General features: G+C 38.7%; 1 protein-coding gene across 1 annotated transcript in view; it reads left to right on the forward strand.

Annotated features, from left to right (window-relative positions):
• Positions 1-24,348, forward strand: part of cntn3a.1 (contactin 3a, tandem duplicate 1) — a 76,948-nt gene that overhangs the window by 23,897 nt on the left and 28,703 nt on the right. The window contains exons 4-9 of the mRNA XM_008318694.3: positions 997-1,172; positions 9,747-9,842; positions 19,933-20,136; positions 20,274-20,376; positions 20,611-20,795; positions 23,559-23,698. Coding sequence (XP_008316916.1) covers positions 997-1,172; positions 9,747-9,842; positions 19,933-20,136; positions 20,274-20,376; positions 20,611-20,795; positions 23,559-23,698 — 904 coding nt within the window. The remainder of the gene's footprint in view (positions 1-996; positions 1,173-9,746; positions 9,843-19,932; positions 20,137-20,273; positions 20,377-20,610; positions 20,796-23,558; positions 23,699-24,348) is intronic.

Raw genomic sequence — 24,348 nt, forward strand, 5'->3', positions numbered from 1 at the left:
TGGACGCCATATGCCGAGTGACTTCTCTCTCCATTCCAGCGGCACCAAGGACAAGTTAATTTGTCTTACGCTGCGTAACCATTGCTGCCGCACGGAGACTGTGCTCCATGTTGTCGCCCTGTGATTTGTCTCATCTGGAGTCCTTGATACAGCCTTAGCTGTAACACATGACCAAATCTTTAAATCAATCCGAACCAATCAGCCAATCTGCTGTAGTGCATCACTCTGCCACATTCATCCTCTTTTATTACATCCACAGGCCTGTCTGCTTTTCTCTTTGTTTTTTTTTTTTTTATTTTATGGACAAAAGCTGAAGGAACATAGCACGAAAAAAGAAAAAGAAATCAAGCCTGGTGTTTTCATGAGCAGTGAAAATCTAATTAAGACCAAGAGCTAGCACTCAGACTACAGTCCCCAATTTCTTTATTTTTGGAGACTCATCTCCGGCAAAGATCTTTTTTTTCTCTGTTTGTGTTTGTAGTCGTTATTTTTCTTATTTCTTGTGGTTAACAATGCAGATACACTGAAACATCAGCAACGCCTGGACCGCCTTCAAAGAGTTATGATTTAAAAAAAAACAATAGTCGACGTTTTTGTGTCTTTTTAAAGTGTTGCAAAAGGCCTAACTCCTTATGATGTTTTTGTTGTCCCGCTGATTTTTGGTGGATCTGACATCATCAGTGCAGCGGGGTCTTCTGAAATGTGAAACATCAGCTGCAGTACGTACAGACAGTTGCTGTATTAATCCATCAAAGAGGTTTTAACAGTGAGCAGTGTGTTAGCTCCCTGTTGCTCAAAGGTATGCAACTTGTTTGAATTTTGGTGTTCTGAACATTACCAAGTTATTGTACTGTGAAGATTTGAATTAAAAACAGCAGGTGAAGCAATAAAAAAACAAACTTTAATTTATTTAAATGTGCACGTTGTGTGTTGTTGTTCAGTCCCTGTTTCATGACACATGTTCAAAGGTTTTGGTACTGTGTTTGTGTTTTGAAGGTGGAAACAAAACGACTCGTTCATCCTGCTAAGACCAGGATCACGTTACTCACTGGTGGGAGGAAACTTGCACATCAGCCATCTGAACAAAGAGGAAGACGTTGGCATCTATCAGTGTCTGGCATCAAACTCCTTCGGCACCATCGTCAGTCGAGAGGCCAGTCTGCATGTAGCCTGTAAGTCAAACTGTCTGACGCACTTATCTCAAACTCTCTTAAAAGGGCTTCAAGGCAAACAGTGCTTTACAGAAACAGTGGAAAACATCAGTTGTTGTTGTCAGTGCCATGGGAATTGAAGGCTGTAAGTTTACAATATAAATCTGCAAAAAGTGTTTAGAAATAAAAAGCATGTACTTCCCTGTTTCACCCTAAGGGGCTGCTGTAAATGTAATTTGATGGCAGTGAGTCATGAGTTGACGACACAGGTGCTACGTTACTTTACCTACAATTCAAGTCCTGTAATTTGATCGAAATTTGTTTTACATTGATATGTTATGTGGAGCCTTAGCTCAGTCTTCGAAGTGTTAATCAAAGTCACACTGGACCAACAATACTTCAGTGGACATCAGGAAACACCAATGAACGGCTACTGAAATGAAACTTAATAATTCCCTCTAATAATTATACATCAGAGATTTTTAAATACTTCATAGGCATTGCTAAGCTAATGCTGCTCTCCAGTCATGTACTTTTCACTTCTGTCACTTCTGCTTTAGAGGACAAGGGCAGCCTCACTGTAGATGAAGACACTGCAAGATGACCGCGAAGACGGAGTTAAATAATTTGATCAAATCTATGGTTTAGTTTTTATTTGTGGCTTCATATTTTAAATGAACTGTCACCTCTTTCTTAAATATAAAAAAAAACATTTAAATCAATACACATTTTCGGAAGTTCCCACTGCTGTTTGAAGTTTCAGGGAGAGAGAGTTGTTGGGGGAGTCGGGGAGATTGGGGGTCGTGAGTTTTCCAGACTCATGTCTTATTGACTTAGCAGAGATATAAGTCTATTACATTGTGTGCGACCACAGTGACCTTGGCTGCTGACCTGAAACAAGACGATATATACACTCTTGTGTTTTTTTTCCATAAAAAAAGATCATTGGTTCCAAATCTAGGAGGATTCCATTTCATTGTAATCTCTAGATATTCTGGGGGTCATGGCAACCTTCACTTTCAACATCTGCCAAATCAACAACCAAATCCTCCTCACTAAATTCAAATTTGAAAGTAAAAAATACATTCATGCCTCCGTTATCTACAGCTTCTTCCTCTGAAATGTTCCTTTATTTCACATTGTTCATCTTTTTAGAAAGAAGAAGTAGTAGAAGTACCAGGAGTACAAGGCAGGAATCAAACCAGTACAATAGGCCAGGAGCAGGGAGGGGGGAGTCGTGCTTCCGCCGTGTCTCACAGTTATCATGTTGTTTTGGTGTATGTGTTTCTTTTGGTTTATCATTGACCTTAATTATTCTGTCACCGTTCCTCAGGTTCAGAGTTTTGTTCAGTTTATAGTTTTAAAAGTTTCTTTTAACCATAACAATGTTTATTTGCCAAAAATACACTGACACGAGGGGATTCTTTCAGAATTGTTGCTTGTTGTCTGATCCTCTGAAACCTCAAACAAGGAGCGAGCCGATGTATCTGTTTGAGTAAACAAGTCAGCTGCTCTCTTTCCTTTAAGCCTGATTAAAACTTTCGCCGCTCTTGTTTACACTCTGTGAAGGTTTCACACTTCACACATCTCCACAGCCTCATAATGAAGATTCTGTGATTGTGCGGTGGGCCTTGATGGACCCCGTGAAGTCGATGCTTTACAGCCTTCATCCATCACGTTTTATAAGACCCGAGTCTAAGGCGTCTCTGATGGCAAGGTGAACTTGAGGCCTCCACTCTGATGGGCAGCCTGTGTCAAATGACAGCTCTTAAATCTGTGAACAGATGGTGCAGCGAGATTGAATTCTGACGTCTGTTTCTTCGCTATAACAGTAGCAGGGATGATCCTTGGCACTGGGAGCACCAGAGGTATCCATCTCACCACTAGTTGGTGCTGCCTTGTCACAAGAGAAGCAAACAATTCTTCAACATTTTGGGCCAACTGGGACCTGGGCGGCGAGCCTGGCTGTTGATCATATTCACATTTCCAATTAGTTTATGCGCCTTGACTTAAACTGTATGTCAGACTGATTGGTTTCATCCATCCTTTTATTTGCAGACCTCAACCTGCTGCTTTTGTCAATGAATGAGGGCAGGCGTCAGTGCTGATGTGTCATACGTCTTATTTATTGCGCTCGGTTTAACTTAATTAAGTGTGCAGTTTGATTGAGCGGGTCTCAGGTCAGGGGAATAATTCATCTGAGGAGCAGACATTTATCCGCTCATTTGTAACACACTCAGAGTAGCTCAATTTGACACCAAGGGCCATGATCCCTAATCTGTCTTTTAATGACTTCATGAGACAAAAACCAAGGTAAGGAGCATCAGTGAAAGAATCCATGGATCTACGTTAATGTGTTTTTGCACCGCTGCAGAAAACTAATGCAGACCAAGTCATTGTCGTTAGGGCCGTAACGGTACGGGAAGCCATGGTTTGGTTCATAACTCGAAATGAAACGTGAGAAGACTTTTTGTCATCTGTTTACAGGTCAGACTTAACTACAAAGCTAACACGGCTCTGTAATATAAAAAAGAAAAAATGATAGAGAAGGATGTTAAGTGCAGCGTGCCTGATACCTCTCATCCTTCTGTTCTGACACAGCCTCTCTCAGCTCCTCCGTCTGGTATGTGCTTCTCATAAATAAGGGGAATTCGATTTGCATATATATTTGCTGGTACCAGTCATATCCACGATCAGATCATACTGTTTGATGTTCTATGTCTCACTAGTGTGATAGGCCACTTCTACTTAACAATGACGACACGTTTCCTCCCTTTATTCATCTGCCTTTCCCGACCGTTACTGCAGCTTTTATGGGACGCGTGTTCCCAACAGCAGACCTGAAGGAATCACTTCCTCTCGCCTCAGGAGGCTAGTCCGTGCTAACTGCTAATTAATGTAAAGTCGCTGGAAACGGTCGTCGGATGACTTGTGTAGACACATCAGAGTTGTGGTTATTTATTTATTTATTTTTAATTTGATTTTTAATTCTTTCCACAGCGTTACCATGGTTACCCCTGACACAAATTATCTTGATTGAACGTGTGTATTGCGTACGGATACAGGTGCCGTAATTGTCATCGTTACACATTCTCGTAGAACTCTAAATGTATTCTTTTATAAATACCAACTGACATGTGATAGTTCACACAGCTGAAGATTGGTATCTCAGTTTTGCGTCCGTCCATGATGATCCCATACTATTACATTTCCATGGCATGAAAACACATGAGCTTAGTCCAGATAGCCTACATTTAAATCCTCTTAAAGATGGATAATATAACAGTTTCTCCTCCCATCTGGTCTGAGATTAAACCTCTGCAAGTACGAGGTTCTTGATCCTGTTGACAATGAAGACTTAAATATTTAAAAAGGTTCCGTCTGCCTGGTGGGACTGCTGCAAGGAATAATCTAGTTGGTTATCAGGCCAGATTAGGTTTCCTAATCTCCCAGAGATATTTTTTGCCCTGAGTGAAAGGATTTTGCACTGCTACAAGATGAAACGTTACACAATAGATTTTCAGGGCCTGTAATATAAAGTGTATTGGATGCTTGTCACGTTGAGGTAACATGCTGCAGCCTATGCTGTGACGTTTATTGAGCCACAAGGGCAACACGGTGTGTAATGAAGGGTGAAATTGCTGTATTTATGACAGAAATGCAGGATGTGACTCTCTTGTAACTTCAGTGCTCATGATACCTCCGCCTATAATTGCACCTCATACGACTCTGATTCAACTGAACTTTCTTATCTGCATAATTACTTTGCACAATCTCTCTCTCTCTCTCTCTCTCTCCCTCTCTCGTCATTTTCATTAGCTCCATACACTCCAGACTTTGTTGTAGCCTGAGGTAGAAGTGAGGTCTTTTTGAGGCTGGAAACCATCTAAGAAAAGGGACAATGACATTTGCCATCAGTTCTGTGATGCGAAGTGCTCAATCTGGGTTTCAAATCATCACACACGCACACAAACATACGGGGGTGGGGGTTGGGAGGGGGTCGTTTTACTGAATGCTTCACAACAGTGCTGCAGTTGTCAGGAGAAACCTGTGGTGGGGCTACTTGAGAACTACCCCTGCTTTGATGCTTATCACGTCTTAAATGTCATGTGTCAGTAATTCCGAGGATCCGATGCACAATGTCTCAAAAAAGAAACGTCTGTCTGTGCTTTAAGAAGCCAGGTAAACAAAAACATCATACATATTTATATAAGGGGTGCAGCAATACACAAAATTCACTGTTCAGTTCCGTCCCTTCAATATTTTTTCAATACAAAAAAGAAAAAATGTCCATGCCTTTTTTAACTTGCGCCCGACATTGCAGCCTGAGGCAGATTCATTATATATATTAGTTCAAAGTAAATGTGACTTTAGCATGACTTTATTTTGACCGTAACAATGATTATAGATTGAGATATCGATGCTCTCTCTGTCAAGAAAATAAAAAAAAATAAAAAAAACAGGGAATGTCAACCCATTTAAAAACATTAGGTTAATTAAAAGTTACAAAGCAAGTTTTATACTGACAACTAAGAGTATGGGACAGAGGTGACATTGGGATAAATGGGCGGTAGTGAGGCACAGACTGAGTGTTAATCATGTGTCCATTATTATAATCATTATTACTAGGAGTGTATATTTTGGTCGCCCGTTTTTCTGCATTAAGTCTTAGTGTTTTAATTAAGTTGTGAATCAGTCTTGGTGCGAATTAACTCTGAAATACTGTTTGATTTAAATTTTGTTTTAGATGTAAAATAACATTTAGTGGAGATTACAGGAAGTTAAAAATGTGATGTGTATTATTTTTGTGTTTTAAATGATTTATTTAAAACACAAAAATAATAATAAATATAATATATAGTACTATATATAATTATTATGACAAATATAATTAATTTAACACAATTATAATCATACTAATCTTATTAATTATTAATACAGTTGTATTCCTTTTGTGTGTTAGTGGTCATCAAATGTGACCACATTACTAGGCGTCCCTTATGTCAGACTTTGGGATAATTTTGGGATAATTTTACACCCTTTGTGAAATTGCCTTTCATTGCCAAAAATGGGTCACACGGGAGCAGCAGGCCCAAATAAATGCAAATTTTCATCCAATTTCATGGCTGTGAAAACACTCAAAGTAGTCTGGTCCTGGCCGCGGAGAAGCACATGGAGGTGTAGAACCATGATAGGCCTGATAAGCTGATCTGCAGGGTGCAGAACAGCTTGGGTTGTCAGGCATTGTTGGCTTTTAGTGTGTCTAGCTCATTTGTGCCTCACAATACTCTCAAGGAATATTAATCAGGAGAGTTTCACTCTCTGTGTGAGTGGAGCCGCTCTGCTATTTTCTACTCCGTGAGGTTGGTTTGGTACAAAAAAAAGTTCAGTCTAAGTCTTTGTTTTGTTTATAGTGCCTGCTGACAGAAAGGGATATTGGAACAAAACCACCCAATCGGGACAGAATGTCTGTTCCTGTGATATACAGCTTTGCAGACGCAGCTTTGTTCACACACCTGCAACCAAACACAGACATTTGTTGCAGGTGCTTATCGTTGAGTTAAACAGTAGGAGCTTTGATTCGGTGACTAAGAGCAAAGAAATACTTTTTTGAAGATCTAATGGAAAGAATTGACGAAACTAAAAAGGCAGACATGGATAATTAAGCTCGACGACGTGAAGCTTAGTGGAAAATAATGAAATAATGTTGACAAAGTGATTACAATGATTGACAAAAGATTGACAAATATGCTACCATGAGTAGCATCCGTATTTACTTATATGCCACAGTGAGGCTGATGATAAAAACAAAATTAATGTGAGTGCAATAAACACTAAAAATGTGTGTTGTGCCATCGTCACTTGCACCTTGCAAAATGTCCTCCTATTTGCCCCCACTTGTCATGTCTCCGTTCCCCAGCACTGGGGCCCGCCCCACACTGCTTTAAGTGACTGTTAACACTGGCGTCTGATGATGGTGGCAATTATAATAAGAATCAAAACCCTAAATCTGTACCAAGTTTAAGTGATTCTTTTGGTCTGAATTATATTCTCATATTCTGTGTTATCTCCAGCAGGGGGCTAACGTACCTGTCTGAACAATATCATAGTACTGTATATGATGAGAACTGTGTGTAGAATTTGAACTAAAACACTTGGTTCAACACCTTAAGAATCTGTGCCATATAAAATGTGATGTCAGACTCCTGCCAGAGCTGTTGTACTTCATTGTACTCTTATAGGCAGTGCAGTGTACGGTGGCAGGTGAAGGAGTGAAACAACAGCTTTTTACTTACAGCACAGTTGTGCTGCAGGCAGAGCTCGGCCTGTCAGACCATCACTTTGGTTCACTCTGGAATTTATCATTGGTACAGACACCAGTTGTCCACAGATGATGTACACCACTGGTCTTTTTTATGAACACGTCCACACTGCTATCAGGCTTGTAAAAATAGAAGTCCATAAAAAGGAAGACTTTTCATAGGAGCCACCCAGTAGTGCTAGAGAGGGGGGGGGGCAATATGTAGATTGAGGTCCATGAGTGGCTCACAAAGGGATTGCTGGTAGATCATAAGCAAATCAAACAAGAAACAATTGAATATAAATATAATTTTAAAGTGTGTAGTATTGACTGCATACTGTGAGAATTAAATCACACTGAGCTGCATGTATTTAATCAGCATCCCAACATATAGGGTATATAAGTATATATAGTATATTGAAGTTATATGAGTAAATATATATTAATGTACTGTATGTTGATGACTTTAACTTGGTCATTTGAAAAGTGTGGGCACGCCTGTAAATATAGCAACAATAATAACAATTTATTATTATTATGTTATTTTTTTAATTATAAATATAATTATAGTTTTTAATTTTGTGAATCGTAAAAAACAGATGATTAAAGAAAAAACAGTACATTTGGATGAAGCATCCTGGGAGAAAGATCATTTTATTTCTGTCTGCTTGTGTTAAGTAGGTGCAGGTTTATTTATTTCTCCGAGCTATGATGTGCCCATGTTTCAATTTTAATTAAAATTGAACTTTAGCGAGGAAAGCTCAGCTGAGTGTTTTGATTGAGTTTTTAATCTATACTGTGATTAAGAGCATCACGACATGGTATTGATTGCACCCGTGAAGATCGCTGTCACACACAGCATTAAACATCATAATGGTGAATTGATGGTTTCTCTCACATTTTCTCTGGAGTTCCATCAGCTCCAGACAGATTTATAGGCATTTGTCTGTTCCACTGGGAGCAAAACTGGACCAAATCTGCCGGAGAAGCTGTATGTTATTACTCATTGATCAGCCATACGTTTGGAATCGGCCACTGAAGCATCGGCTTGATCTGTCTGCACCAAATATGAAAGCTTCTAATTATTTTTGTGAAATTACAGGAGCCTCCAACAAAATCAATAAGGCAGAGACAAACAAACAAAGGCTCTTTGTAACTGAAGGTTCGTGTCAAGAACAGGTTTTTGAATTTGTCAGACCAAAGGTCACCCCACAGTTCCTGTCTGTCAGAGTCTGTCATTTTGGCAGTATTTACTTTTTTGAATGCAGCCTTGATTATGTCTTCATGCGGCAGCAGGTTATTTGGCTGAGCCGCCTGTGATATCTCTGAGCAGCGGGCAGGCGAGAAAAGGCAGAGTCTTCAAGGACCGCTCTCTCTATTTTCTTTCTTTCAGACGTTGTCAACACGTAATCGGTCCCCATACAAATTATGTTTCAGTCTTTGTCATTTAATTGTTGCCGGTCTGTGTGCGGTGGATGAAACACAGAAAGTGATAACAATGCGCAGTTCCAATTAAAATCACTCAAGTGTGACTTATACTTGAGGAATTGCTTTCTGCCTCGCTCTCAAGTTTTCCTGGGTTTTACTTTGCCTTGTTTGCATTTATGCAAACGGAGCGCCAGGGTTTCGTGCACAAGCATGACTTCTGCATCATATCTCTGGGTAAACTCTGGTTTGTGTCAAATATGAAATTACTGATGAGCTCTGGCGTCTGAAACTTCCAATTCCAAAAGAGACATTGTTGTCATTTGAACCGTTTCAGTTCAGTGCATTTCTGCCTTTAAAGGGCTGTTTAATGTTTTTAAAAATACTGTTGTCATATTACAAAATGTAATCAAATTACGCAAATTGGGTATTTTCATGTTTTTTACCCATTATACCTAAGTAAAAACACCACCGACTACTACATTATAACAAATTAGAACTCTGCTCCTGCACTGCTACTACAATTGTCATCATTGGTTTGGGTAGAAGATGACAGCAACACTATGTTGTGTTGTAATGTGACATATAACACTGTCCCTATTTGATAGTAGTAGATGTCTATCACAAAACATTCATTCTTATTTCTAGATGTTTTGTGTTTTAAAAGCAGAGTCTGGTGAATTTGGTCCATTTACAGTAGAAATGTTAAATATCACCCTAATGCTAAGGAGCCACATGGGGCTCAGGAGCCACAGTGTGAGAACCTCTGGACCAGCCTCAGACGTGACTTATGTTTTATCTTGTCCGTCAGAAAGACAGATCAGAATTCTGTTTTCATTGTTCCTGTTTTTATTTTATTTTTTTGACAGATCTGGACAACTTCAAGACACAGAGAAGGAGTCCAGTGAGGGTCCGTGAAGGTCAGGGAGTGGTCCTGCTGTGTGGCCCTCCCCCTCACTCTGGAGGTAAGTTTTTCCCTCAGATGCTAGAAGGCAGCAGGTAGATGTGTGTGTTCCACATTTGGTTTTTTTTTGACCCAGCCAAATGATGGAAATATAAAAATATGGAGAAGTGTCAGTAAATACATGAGATGGTGTTTTAAGATTTCACAGCATGTGAAAATAACACTCTGTGTTGTGTGTCATTCTACCATGCGTTAAATCATGTTATCAGACGTTTCTTGACAAATAAACGCTATAAATGATCCCTATCATATATATTTAGCCCCATTATTTCCTTAAGTTTAAACATCCATATTTACACAACTCATACTCAATGTATGGTAGCTGCCACAGTATGATTATTATGCATGACAGACTGTGTTGATGCTGACATTGGTGTCAGTTGACAAGGTGTGTTTACTGTATAAATGGCAGAAGGCACTCTACCCACTATATGTTGCACATTTTTAAATAAAAACATGAATATATGGAACTCAGTGTTATTTCACTATCTTAGTTACACTTTAAAATAACCAGATACAATTTACATTTTTTTTATTTTTTTTTTTAAATACCTTTTTATATAATTTCTTTACAAGTGGTTCCCTGCTCCATCTCTCCTCTTTGGGAATATTTTTCCTACAAAACTGGGTAGTACTGAGCACCTTCTAAGTGGGGCTGTACACCTCCAACACAGGTGTAAAAACAGTACATTTAATCCATACTCTAATTTTGTTCTTTCTTTATAGATTGTTCTTATTTATTATTTTCTTTTTTCTATATCGATTTATTTGTACTTGTACTTACTAGTTGTTGGTTCTGCTGGATCTCAAATAAAAAAGTAAAAAATCACAAAAATTGTGAAAAAGACATATCTTATGTCTTTTTCCCAATTTTTTCATTTTTTCCACCTTTATTTTGCCTTAGTCAAACGGAATGGATTAATTTAACAAATAGAAAACAGTGGAAGCTGTAAATGATTAAATTTAAGCTTATTATATAACTTTAATGTGATTGGTGCTTGCTCTGCAGTTTATTTCCCATCAGTCAGACGTTGGGTTATTTTTCACTGGGTCAGCGGTCGGTCATGCAGCGTGAGGTCTAGTATCATTAACTGCATTAAACAAACATGCACAGGACGTCTCTCTGTAGTTCATCATCCAGCCTCTGTTTATGTGGATGACGTAGACGTCATCTCCTGGTTTTTGTTGTCTTGTTGTTGATCAGTGCAGTGAGTCATTTTTACTTAGCAGCACTCTGGGTCTGCCAGCCTAAATTTTTGTGGGGCACAGGGGGAAAAAAAACGTTGGCATGCAGGGTGGAGAGTCTGTCTGCAGCTGGGCCTCTGCCAGGCTGAGTAATGGAGCTTCTCTGTGAAGGTGCTTTGTTTGCCTCAGATTAGCCCTTTGCTACCGTGACGTTATCAAAAGGAGTTAGCAAGCGGTGCTATTAACTTCTACACAGGGGTCTCAAATTGGGTTTTTGCTCCAACAGTCTGTGAAGCTAAAGATATAACACCAGAGCAACACACACTCATTATTTGTAAGGATCGCTGTTAAAGAGTGTAGTGATACTGATCTTATTGTAAGTGCTGGTGCTAAAAGTACATAAAGGCTATATATGGGATTACAGCTACCATCACTTTGTGAGGTGGCCGAAAACTCTGGGCTGAGTTGGTAATATCTGAGAAGACTGGTGCAGACGAACCTCGGAATAAGATTACTTTTTTATTATGTTTAAATTAAACGGTAAGCAGTTAAAGGAATAATATTTATGATACATATAAACAAATAAATCAGTATTAATGGACTACTGTGCAGTGGACTGTTAGCATAAACACAATGACTATTGTGTTTTCAAACTCAGTATGTTTTAAAGAATATATCTTTTTTTAAACAAAATGTAAAACAGTTCTGGAAATTAAAATTTGTCTTCCAAATGTTGTCTTTGTTTGCCTAAAAATGTAAATTGGTGAAAAACAATTAGTTCATTTATTCTTTTGCCAATGGTGTTTGGCTTTTAGCATGTCAAAGTTAAAAAAAAATCTGTCAGTGACAATGGCAGTTAGACAGAGTGTGCATTAAGTTCATCTGGAGTTCTGCGTACAGAGCTGGTAGCGCTAGGCTAATTAGCAACTCCAGTTCCATGCTGAGCTTTTCAGAAATAAAACAACAGCGCAGGATAAAAAAACCTGAATAAAGTCAACACTTTATGTGCCTAATACAACGTAAATAAACACACACAAACAGCCACTCACACACACACACACACGACTCAGAAAACCCTCATTAAATTTAAAAAAACATTAAAAATGTCTTCAGTGGGTTCAGTCTTTGGTTTATTTCCAGCTTGTTTTTGACCTAGTAGTGAACGTTTTTGTTTCATTAGGCCGTCCTGTCTGTTGTCGATTTATAAAGACATTCATTGATGAACAAATCATTTGTAAACATATCATTTCATTTTCAATAATGTAAAATAGTTTTTAAAAAAATATAATTTGTCCCTATTTTTTTTAAACATTTCACAACTTGTAATTCCATTACCAGCCACTGTAGCTTGCAATAAAGTAAAAAAAAAAAGTAAAATAAAATTGACTCAGCCAAGTTTTCTAAAATAATACTATTCAAAACTAAAGATGTCATTGTGCTAAAGCAAGAAGGTTTTGTTGATGTAAAAACGTTAGAAGCAAGTTTTTTATTCCCTTTAGAACTTTTTGCGGGTTTTTTTCTTCCTTTTCTCAGTGTTAAACTGTATTTACATAACAGGATTGAACTCATTATTTCCTCGTGTTTTAAGTTTTGTCACTATAACTACACAAAGTGTTTCTAAGCAGCTTGCTGGCTGCAAACAGAGCGGTTATTAGGGCTGTTTTTTAAATCTCATAATCACTAGTAAACCTAGGAGTAGGCTCACATTTGTCGTATTTTGTTCGGCGTATGTTTTAATGAGACACCTCACCTCGTGTTGACAGGAAAAGCTGGCACAATGAGCCATATGCTTAAATTTGGCAGCCTCGTAGTGTAACGGCTTTTTAAGACACATCCCCCAGTGCAAGGTGTCCAAATGCCAGCTCACATAGACGCCAGCCAAAAAGTAAAACAGCAGAATTGTCAGGGTTGTTTTGCTGTAGTAGCGGTGTCCTGACAATGTCCAAAAATATTCTGAATGCAGCACATACTGCCATCTGAATGCAATGGTTTGTTCATTATTCACAGGAAACAACAACAGTTGAGCCAGAGAAGCCGCGCTGCAGCTGTACCATACACTTTGCATTATACTGTCCTCCTGCTTGAATGCATAATGCACTGTCTGCTGCTGAGGGGCTATGTCTTAAAGAGGAAGACGGATTCCTTTGTGTTAGGGCAGCTACTCTGGGAGTGGCCCAACTCGGGGTGGGTCAGACATCTATTAGTGTAATGGGTTCACATTGATGGACTTCTCCCACATACAGATCATGAAAATTTCACGATCCACATTCGTACTGGTGGACACTCACACACAGTGAGTACAAGACAAATAGAAGACAATTGTACACAAGATATTTGACAAGATCAACAGGTTGTTTACTGCAGAACTTCACTGCAGTTCTTTGAAAACAGCTTTGCTATAGTTGATAAACTCCGTCCAAAAATCAAGGAACCGAGTGCTTTTGGTGCTTTTAGTTCATTGATACAATTCTTTGGAATAATTCTGCAGTCTTTAAGAGGGAGTTACAAAACTGCTCTTTGCTCATTGTCTGCTCACTAAGTCATTTTCTGTCCAGTTCTTCATTTCTCTGTGTGGATCTTTTGTATGCGCTCTCGCTCTCTCTCTCTCTCTTTATATATATATATATATATATATATATATATTTCCATTTTGTATCCAATAACTATTGCTAACATTACAAGTTTTTATCCATTCATCCACCATCCATCCATCTCTCTGTCTGTCCATCTACTGTGAGCTGAGAGCTGATAAGTAGCAGTACAGAAATATATTTGAAGTTAAATAGTTTAACGTTAGCTGTAATTGCACTCTCTAATTGTAAAGGCACGTACAGTACATAAAAACACATGGCAGGTTGTCAAACTGTCACACGCCACGATATGAGAACAATGATGAAGTGACAGTGACTTGTTAGACCTGGATCTGTGAGAATCACAGCTGCCCATTACACACTGATGTACATCTAGTCATGAATGAACAGACTAATCCAGGACCTCACGCCCATACCTTGTAATCCCTGTTACTTCATTTAGCCTCCTTGAACAGGATTTCCGCTGCCTTCGTGCATGTGTTATTTTAACAAGCAGATGGTTTAAATCAGCAGGGAGTCTCTGCTCTTTGCCCCGTGCTCTCCTTTTAGTTTGATGCAGCGAGGGGAGCTGAGGATATCAATGCAACTTCTCCCTCTATAAACACATTTTTTTTATAAGATTGCCCCAGTTTTTATGGCGCTTTTCAAGACTTCACTTTGTTTGTTGTGACTCAGATCTTGCATATTTTAACAGAAATCAACCTCCAAATATGGTTATTAATCAGTGCACTCGCAGAAAACTGGACTAAAATGTCGCAGATAAATTCCAGGACTTTATGTTCTTGTTTTCGAGGCAAGTATCCATTGATGTATTTATTTATTTGTTATTCGCACTCATCTTCTATACTATCTGTTACAAGGAGGCTAAAAAAGTAGCGCAGTAGTTGCAGTCGGCACTCCTAAATTACACCTGGCCCATATCTGTCAAACACAGTCCAACACGAAGGATTTTCTGCACCTGTTCCTGAACAGAGACAATAATTATAATCACACCGACGTGATTCTTCCATAGGCTCATCTATTCACATTATCTAGTGTGCAGAGAAAACACATCAGGTACATTAGGTGCTATATATATTTTTTTTTTTTTTAACTTTACTTTTACTTTATTTTTTCTTTACTTGTGTTTTACTCAGAGGTATCAACATGAAAGATCTTGGGCTTATAGTATTTAAGTATTTATAATGAGTATTTATTAAATCATTTTATTTAAATTCACACAGATTGAAAGAGATTAAGTTAATTTATTTCCTTAATAAATAGCAGAGTGAAACATCTGAGATAAAAGTGAAGGTGAATTTGAAGCAAAAAAAGTTATTAAAATTAAAATTGCCTAAAATTATTTTAACATTTTTAAAAATATATTAGTTTGGTTTCTAAAAGCACCACAGATTTTGTCCACACGTTTTCAGCTCATGTACAAATGAGCAAAGACGATCACAAAACATTTTTAGTCCTTCATATCCCTGTTAAAAATGTAGCGACCACATTTGTCATAATATTTTGTAGAAAATTATCCAGTGATTAAATAACAAGGTCTTTTTGACACAAATTAACCAAATTAGATTTATAATGTGCTCGTTACAGCTGTCAGATTGAAGTTGTTTATTTATGATTCATGGTAAAAAACAAAAAATTCTTAAAGTATCATAGCAACAACACATGGCCTGAATCTTTGTGGGAAGGAGAAAGTTCCGTTCGTGACGATGACAAGCGTCTGAATGGACTCTCACAATGAGTGAAGGCTGAGAGACATGAAACCATCAAGTGTGACAGACAGGAGACATTCATGTTCAGCAGCCTAAGACACAGCTCTGCCTCATCTCCCCTGCAAAGAATTTAATTACCCCATTAGTGACTAAAGATGCCTCTATTTCATGTCAGCGATGCCTCTGCACTCACACGGCAGCTGCAGGAAGTAGTTTGGTGCAGCCCGCGGGCCTGTGAGGGATAACAAAACATTGTCATGTTTCCAAAAGAAGGTCCAGCCGTGTCCTCTTAATGTCCACTCCTGTGTTTGCATTTAATGTACTGTAGTCCTTAGCTGTGAGAGCGGATGAGGGACTGTGGTTCATCCCAGACCTAATGCATCCTGACCTCCTTCACTAATGGCAGTCGGCCTTTTAGATTTACTCAAGGCTGAAATCACTTGTTCTCTATGCAGTGCCCTCTCCTCCAAAACACTGGCTGCTCACTGGCTGGGAACAGTATAAGTAGAGCCTGCAGAGACTTCTGTGCTGTGACCAAAACCATTTCATAAAAGGAACTTGTTGCATCTTAGGAATACAAAAGTTTGACTCTGGTATATGGACGTTAGTGTCCAGGCAACAGAAGATCTCCAACTCAGTCAACAGCGAGGACTTTTTATTTTATGTAAAACGTAATTTGTACAGAAAGCCGCTCCGGATCCAGGTTGTCCTTGGCCCGTCATGTTCCATTTCTCTTCCCTCCTCTCTGATCATTAAGGAGGAATTGATGCGGCCTGTTCATTATGCACAGGCTAAATGGAACCACAATGAAAATCTGCCACTCACTGTCGCTCATGATTGCATTATTCCATTATGGCCCATCTACAGGACGCTCTCAAGTCGAGTCATCAGGCGCGGCCAATGGTGCTTTCCGCTTCCAATTTCCAGCTTCCCGTTTCCTACCATAAATCTTTAAATAACCATTTGGTAACCTCTTATTTGCTGTTGCTACTGTCTCCTGTGCCCCGTACTTTTGGAAGGTATTGTTTCAAAACAGACATTAAATATAAATAACCCTGACAGCATGAGCGTTGTAATGTATTATTTGAGGGAAGGAGAACATTACAGCCGTTCTGCTGTGTGTAGATCACACTGAAGCTCCAATAGACCGCGTTCCCTATTATGGCTCCTTAACCTTTGTACAGTGTAAAGTGAAATAAGGGAGTGTTAGTGATACTAGAGCCATCACAACAACTGGGTTTTTTTTTATTGTATTCCATTAAAAAAAAATATGCTCCATAACTTTCAAGACCTTTACACAGAAACTGACTGTGAAGTTTAATATTTGGTTCCATCAACATTAACAGTCTATAATCGTGCAACCTGTGTCTGAAGAGCTCTATGTTAATCTATGCATTAGCTCCATTTGATTAGCTTCAATGTTTGTAAATGGACTAAATTCAGCCTGGCTGTGTTTTATAAACAAAAACATTCATCCAGTGACACGTTGATGTGATCGGCATGATTCAACGATGGTACAGTCCACAGTCACTGATACTGTTGATTATAGTGCTATGCTAACAGCCACACACCATGATGTCTGGTCCTCTTTAACTGGAGCGCAGGTGTCAAACTTTTTAGCAGAGCTTGTAAAATCGGTTTCACGAGAAAGTGACCAAATTCATAGGTAATACTTGCTTGATTTGTACTGCAGTGTGTACGATGTAGTCAGTTTGTCATAACTAATGAATGCTACTGTGTTTGCATCGCTTATGGTCTGAAGGTGGAAGTTATCGCTAATGTAGATTACTGTTAAGAACTTTTTTTTGCATTTTTATTGGAGCTGTCAAAGCATTATATATTAAGACAAAGATTAATAACAGCAGTAGCTGTAAATTGATCACGATTATTCATGATTAATTGTGAAGGAAATGAAGGGTGATTAATCATGACTACTCATGTAACTGCCCTTTTTAAAAGATTTTAAAAAGCTGATTACCTAATGGTGTTTTTTTTACTTGTGATTGACATCACACTGGAGACAAAACAGTTATTTAGAAGAAAAATATACATTATTTTTATACTTCCTAGACTAGTTGTTTTGGCAAGGATTTCCCTGAATCCCTTGTTCAAGAGACTGGTTCAGCAAATATATTGTTAACATTAGTGGGACAAACAAATCAAAGTGGAGTAGAAATGAACAGTGGGTGTTCAATAATAGAATTATCAATAACCGTCACATTTCTAGCTATAAAACAGTTTCTTTTTTTGTATCTTACCTATGAAATAAAGACGGTAAATATATTTAGATGCTTGAACCGTGTAACTGTGCAGAGGTTTCATCTTTGAAAAAGTGTTAAATGAATTTACATCCTGGCATTTCCAGCACTTTCCAAAGCCATCGCTGTACTGTGGGAGAAATATTGATTTCTTTATCAACCTGTCAGCCCCAAAGTGAAGAAGCTTACTTTTCAAAATGTCACAATTCCTTTTTTGTCAGAGTAAATCTATCAGTGGCCGTGAGTTATTATCAGCTATTTAAAGTAATTCAGAAAATAAAGTAAGTTTATAAATCATTATTAGTCCATTTTATGCATCCTTTAAAAAGTATGCAAATTCCAGCATTGGTACTGGGTTTTTCTTTTTTTTTTGCTTTATTTTGGTGGATAATCACAAGGACACATCATTCATTTTCCAGATTCCGTGTGACTTTATGTCATGACTTGCAGGGTTTGCAGTAATATGTCAAAGTCGACACAGCCTCGTGTCCATTAAAGGGCAGATGCAAAGAATACTGAGTCAGGAGATGAACGTCTAACTCACATCTCAATTATTCCCCTCACTGTAGTAGTGCCGAGTCATCGCTAAGACAAGTTTCTACCAGCGGCCAAGATTGCTTCTGGGACAGGGATGCAATATGGTCCAGGGCAATCTATTCTTATGTCAATATGTCACCACACCAACGCTACTTTTTATAATGCTGCTGATTGTTAGTGCAAAGCTTCTCTGACTGAACTCTGTCTGGTTGATAGTACTGGGAGTCTTTGGCCCCAACTTGATTCAATGGATGATAAATTCCAGACTTGGTGTCACAACAGTAACCTGAGCTGTGGTAGAGTTGGCAAAAAGTTAGGCAAAATAAACGTTTGTTCTCTAATGTGTTATCAGTTTCAGCCTCTGGTTTATATTTAAAGCTCGGCTGCTTCACGTCGGTGATGAAGAGATGTGTTTATCTGCTGGTATTGATTTGTTTTATATACAGTCTGTCTTTGTGAATAAGTTCTTATTTAATAAAATAGTAAATTCTATGAAACAATTAAGATGTAAGAAATAACAGCGGGAAGACGACAGGACATAATTGAATCACACTGTCGCAGTGGAATGCAACGCTTTTTTCTGTATCACAGAAAACTCTGGCAGGAAAACTAGAGAAGTTAATCACAGTTTGGACTTTTGCCAATGACAAGACCAATTTAAATGGATGAGGGACGATGGCGGCGGCGGCAGCGGACACTCATATACATTCAAGCACATATTCCTGGAAAGCAAACATTTTAATGTAGTGTTCAAACCCCAGTTTCACACTCCACTGCACTATTAGGCCTGATCTGTGAGTTGGAGCGTCCTGTTTGCTGCCTCTGCAGTCTATAAAGTAACATGTCTTTAATTGTCCACGGTCTTGTTTAGCTGTCCTCCCTTTTTTATCATCCTGTCCCTGAGACAGGCGTCCTGTTTAAGGGATAAACAATTCTACTGCAGGCGAGAAACTTTCCTACCTACAGAATGGTACAGTAATTCATCACATACGGTTTCAGCAAAAGTTGGTGCATTTGCTGAAAATGAATTTTTAAATAATAGTTAATTTATTTAAATAATATTATAATCTGATAACCATTATTATTTTTGTATTTTTTTTATTATTTGTTTGAACATTATTTACAGACTAAGAGACAAAAAAAAAAAAAAGTTTATCTTCAAACGCTAAAATAAAATGATTTCTACCCAGTGTTGCCAGACACATGAAAAGTATTGTAATTTAATCCCATAATGTACAATAATTTAACCCCTTCATCACGTGGACGAGTTCATTAGCACAAGACAATATGGACATTTATTCAAACCATTTGCAGTCCAGATCTAAGGATCTACTCTAGTACAATCTCAGTGATAATCACATTGAGTCATCACTGAAATATTCAATACACTAGGAATGGTCAGTCATTACATATACAAAAATATAAAAATTGCGTCCTCAGTTTCCAAACTATTTAAGAATGTATTCAAGTGAAAGTAATGCGACCCAGTGTTGAAGCTGTTTTCATTCCAACTCTTACAGAGTGAGTTCAAGTTTTAAATTAGTTTATGTTGTACGGATATAAATCGTAATTAATTAGGTTTTAAGTACAACCAATTCAAATATGAGTTTTTGTTGTATTTTCGCTCCTATCCAAGGTTGCAGCTTATTCACAGTATATAACCAATCAGGTGGCCTCTTTATTTTTATCCCACTCAGACCTGAGGAGATTAGAACTTATCAGTATGTGAATATAAATGTTGCCTTGTTTAAATACAGTTTTGATACTCTATATTCTGGTCTCACATTCATTAAATCTAATGTCATTTCTAGAGCTGTCCTTCACGTGGATTTTCAACCAGTATCCATCGTTTATCATCGAGGACACGCGGCGGTTTGTGTCCCAGAAGAACGGCAACCTGTACATCGCCAAAGTGGAACCTTCTGACGTAGGCAACTACACGTGTGTGGTCACTAACACGGTCACTAAAAGCAGCGTTCAAGGACCACCAACTCCTTTAGTGCTACGCCATGATGGTACGATAACACCACCACAGTACACAGTATCACTTTTTACCCTGTAAAATACCTGTATTTTGTTTTGACATTCTTCTTCTGCCGTGACCTTTTCAGGCCCTGTTAAACTTTTCGGACTCTTTTTTTCCCGTCTCCAGGTGTGATGGGTGAATACGAGCCAAAAATCGAGGTTCAGTTCCCTGAAGTTGTCCCTGTCGCTAAGAGCACTACTGTCACACTGGAATGTTTTGCACTTGGGAAGTATGTGTTTTATTTTTCTGGCCATAAACAGGCTGTTCTTTGTTTACTTTGCCAGTTTGTGCTGCTTGGTGATTGGTGGATGGAGACTTGATTTTTATAATTCTCTAAGAAGTCAGTGTTGATGAACTGTGCAAACATTTTTGATTGTTTTCCTTCACAGACACTTTACAGTGAGTTGTTTTTTTTTTTCATTTTAATGAACATTGTGTGCCTGCTTTATTGTCACACTCCCAGTCCTGTGCCAACCATCAGCTGGAGAAGACTGGACGGAGCCTCTTTTGGCAGGAAGGTTGACATTAATAAAGCCAGTGGAATTTTGGAAATCCCGTACTTCCAGCAGGAGGATTCTGGGATATATGAGTGTGTGGCGGAGAACAGCAGAGGGAGAAACTCAGTTCAAGGAAAGCTATCTTTCTATGGTGAGTTGAACGATGGTTACACCAACGGTGATTTATTACTCCCCTTATTTCACATTTCATATCCCTGACAACATCAGTCTTCCATCCGTTGATTCACGGCCTGAAAGTTTCACTTCAGCTCAGTCCGATTGGATCTTTCCTGACGGTGTGCCAGCTTTGTGCGGGTCTAACGAAAATGTTTTATTTGTTGTCATGCAATCTGTAGCTTTTATAAGAAGTAATATATAACGGCATCATATGGAGGAATGTGTGCAATGTGGTAGTAAATTAAGCTATTAACCCTAGTTTTTCTCCTGACAAGCTCTTTGTTTTGTGCCAGCGGCCAGCAGGGTCCGCTGTGCACGCAGATTTATGCCACCTTTCAGAGAGAGGTGATTTTTCCGTCACAAACACTGGACTTATGGCCCATATTCTGAGGGAGCTTTAATGGCCTTTGATGAAGGATTTTTATGGTCTGTCTCTCCATTATTTTCGCAGTTTATGCATTGATGAAATCTGCCCACAAGGCCCTGCGGGGCTGTGGCTGATTGAAATCATCAGATTCAGATTTTTCTTCCCCGTGAAGGAGGAGGTCTTTGATATGATAATAGAGGTTTTTTTCTTTAGCACCTGTGGGTAAAGATGAAATGTTCACAACTGTAGCTCGGCTCGGAATTAAACGCGTTATGCTCGGCTAAAACAGGAAGCACCTGTTAATGATACAGAGAAGAGACTTTATACTCGAGAGTAAAAGTGAAAAATAATATGATCATGTCAGAGTCACTTTTAATTTAAGCTTCTCAACAACTTAATTCGCACTAGGCTGCGTGGTTTTACACATTCTGGAGCCGTGTCTATCATCCGCCTTTGTAAGATTTAGGTCTTGTCTTATCACAAAGCCCCACAGACTGAATGGCTGCCAGGTGATAAAAATCTGTAATCTCATTTTAAACTGCCATAGACAGGAGGTTGTGGGACATCCATCAACTCTGTAGCAGAATAGAAGAATCAATAAAGGGATATGGTGTTCACGACACCCGACCAATGTGGCCACAGGAACAATAAGGGTTGACTTCTCTTTCGATTTCCTACTTAATTGTCCTTCTATAGTTCCAGGGGATTATGAAATCAGATCATAGTTAAGCACTTGACCGTGTCTGAAGGAGCTCACATATGATCACACTGACTTTGCGGGGAAATTACCAGCAGTAATTTCTTTGTTTCTATGTCTGGTCCCTGAAGGACCTTTAAGCGTGGCGTCTCAATGGAGGATGTTTGTGATGCTCTGTCACTCCTCAATCACAGTTTGTAATTGGAGACAGTTTCATTTTTTTTAACCTTGTAATTCTTCTGTTAAAATGCAGCCTAGCTCAGCCTTCTTTCCTGCAGGAGGTGCTAACACGCTCCTGAGTTATGAGTTTTTAATTAATCCTCACTAATAAGAATACAAGAAGAAGATTGATCAACGTCTTTTCCTCTGCATTTAACTTAATAACCAATATTGCAAGGGCCACCGTGGTAATCTGCGAATATTCAATCACGCAACCTTGCAAAAAATGTTATGCCATATATCACCCACACACATTTCCTTCTTTACAGTTTTCACAAGTTTCAACTGCAACCCTTCCTCACAATAAGTTAATGCTTGTTTGATAGCAGCATTTTAACCGTGAGGTCCAATACTGCCACCTGTGGTAGCTGAGAAAGGAGAAAATACTGACAGAGGGCAGTGTCACTGAACCATTTGATTTCAGGTGTTTTTATATATTTTGGACATACTGGACCTTTTACAACTATACATAACAAAACACATTTATGGCATACAGTGCTTAAACCAGTTAGCCTTTAAGCTATTTAGCCTTAAAAAGACAGCACGTTTGCTAACATGAAACCTGAACTTTCGATTGGAGTACAAAAAGATTAGTACAGTTTTCGATCTGGGAGTTTTCTGAGGTCTTGTAAAAACTTCACAACTCCAACCTCACGATTATCTAGTGATAGGAGAAGCTGTTTTCTCCCTATAAAAACCCACTTGTTCCAGTCCCACTCTGCCTCGCTCAGAAATTCATGACATAGATTTTACCGGAGATATGTTTCCATCTGTGACTGTATTCTCAACTGCAGGGAGGCAGATAAGGTAAAACGATGTTTGAATTAGAAAAAAAAATGTTGTAGTATGTATTAAAATTATTACACACCTTGGTAAGCAGATAGACTAACTACCTAATTTCCCCCTGACCGTGGCAGAGCATCCTGTATTTATGTGGGTGCTTCACATGGACCATAAATCTTATTACACAGTCGCTGGAGATAAGGTGCTAGTCATTTATATGGCAGCAGGAAAGCTATCATAAATACAGCGGCATATTCCATGGAAGGTTTTCTGTTATATTTTTGCATTGCTAATGGCTTTATTTTCTTAAAAAAAACACAGAATGTTACATATTGTAGTTATTGTAAAGTCTCTACATTGATGCGTCTAAATGTGGCTGCGGTATGTTGTACGACATCAGCCAGCTGGATTTTTAACCTTCAACCTCGTAGTAAACAGTTGCATACACGCGTTTTTGATCCTCCCCTCTGACCAGCTCATCTGAGCAGTTATATAGAGGTCAGTTTGTGTTAATTAGAAGTGGATTTATGATTAAGGCCTTTGGAAGCCTCCTAATGAACTAATTGCCCGCCTGGATGCTTTATTGATTTACTGAAAAGACACTGGATGCTGCTAATACTGCAGCATTTGTGCGGCATTAAATTTACCATATGTGCTTTTTGACCTTTCAGCTGCGCCACACTTCACTGACAAACCTCAGGATGTGCAGAAGACCATTGATGACACACTGGTGTGGGACTGTAAAGCCAGTGCCAAACCCAAGCCGTCGTATCGCTGGCTGAAGAACGGAGAGCTCCTGGATCCAATGGAGGTAAATAAAGCATTTGAACCAAGTGGAATTACATGTGCATGTGGGGTAGCTATGTATGGAACAAGAGATGTTCGCAGTTGGTTTGCACCATCAGGCACAATCAACACCTTATCAGAAAGTGAGGGAAGATGTTTTGAACCTGTGTGAGCATCGAAGGTGTGAGTGTGTTTCTATCCAGGCTGCAAATTGAACTGGAGCTTAAAAGTGGATTTAAGGGTAAAAAAACATGTAGTGCATTTGTTTTATTCTAGGTCACCCTGCTTTGGTGCTCTTCAACTTTAATGGTCGTTAAACAAGATTTTTTATTTTAGGAAACAGGTCTACAAAGGGGAGAATGTGGTTCACTGTAGACAGAGAAGTAATCAGTACTGCACGTGTACTTGGTAAAAATGGACACAAGGATGTTGAGAAACTGGGGCTGTCAAAATGAACTTGAATAAACCTCAACAAATTAATTTGTGAAATTATTCTTTCACACAGCCATCACCTTTTCTCAGATGGGAAACACCCAATAATATTGTCAAGAACCCAAAAACAAGCTGGTGTGAAACACACATCTAACTGTTATGTACCTTTCAGTTCAAGCAGCATACAGAAAGTCCAATTGTTCGACAGCATGACAAAAGAAAAGGCTACAAATAACTGAATAG

This window comes from Cynoglossus semilaevis, chromosome 10, assembly GCF_000523025.1.
Source record: "Cynoglossus semilaevis isolate Cse_v1.0 chromosome 10, Cse_v1.0, whole genome shotgun sequence".
In the NCBI taxonomy this organism is placed as follows: domain Eukaryota; kingdom Metazoa; phylum Chordata; class Actinopteri; order Pleuronectiformes; family Cynoglossidae; genus Cynoglossus; species Cynoglossus semilaevis.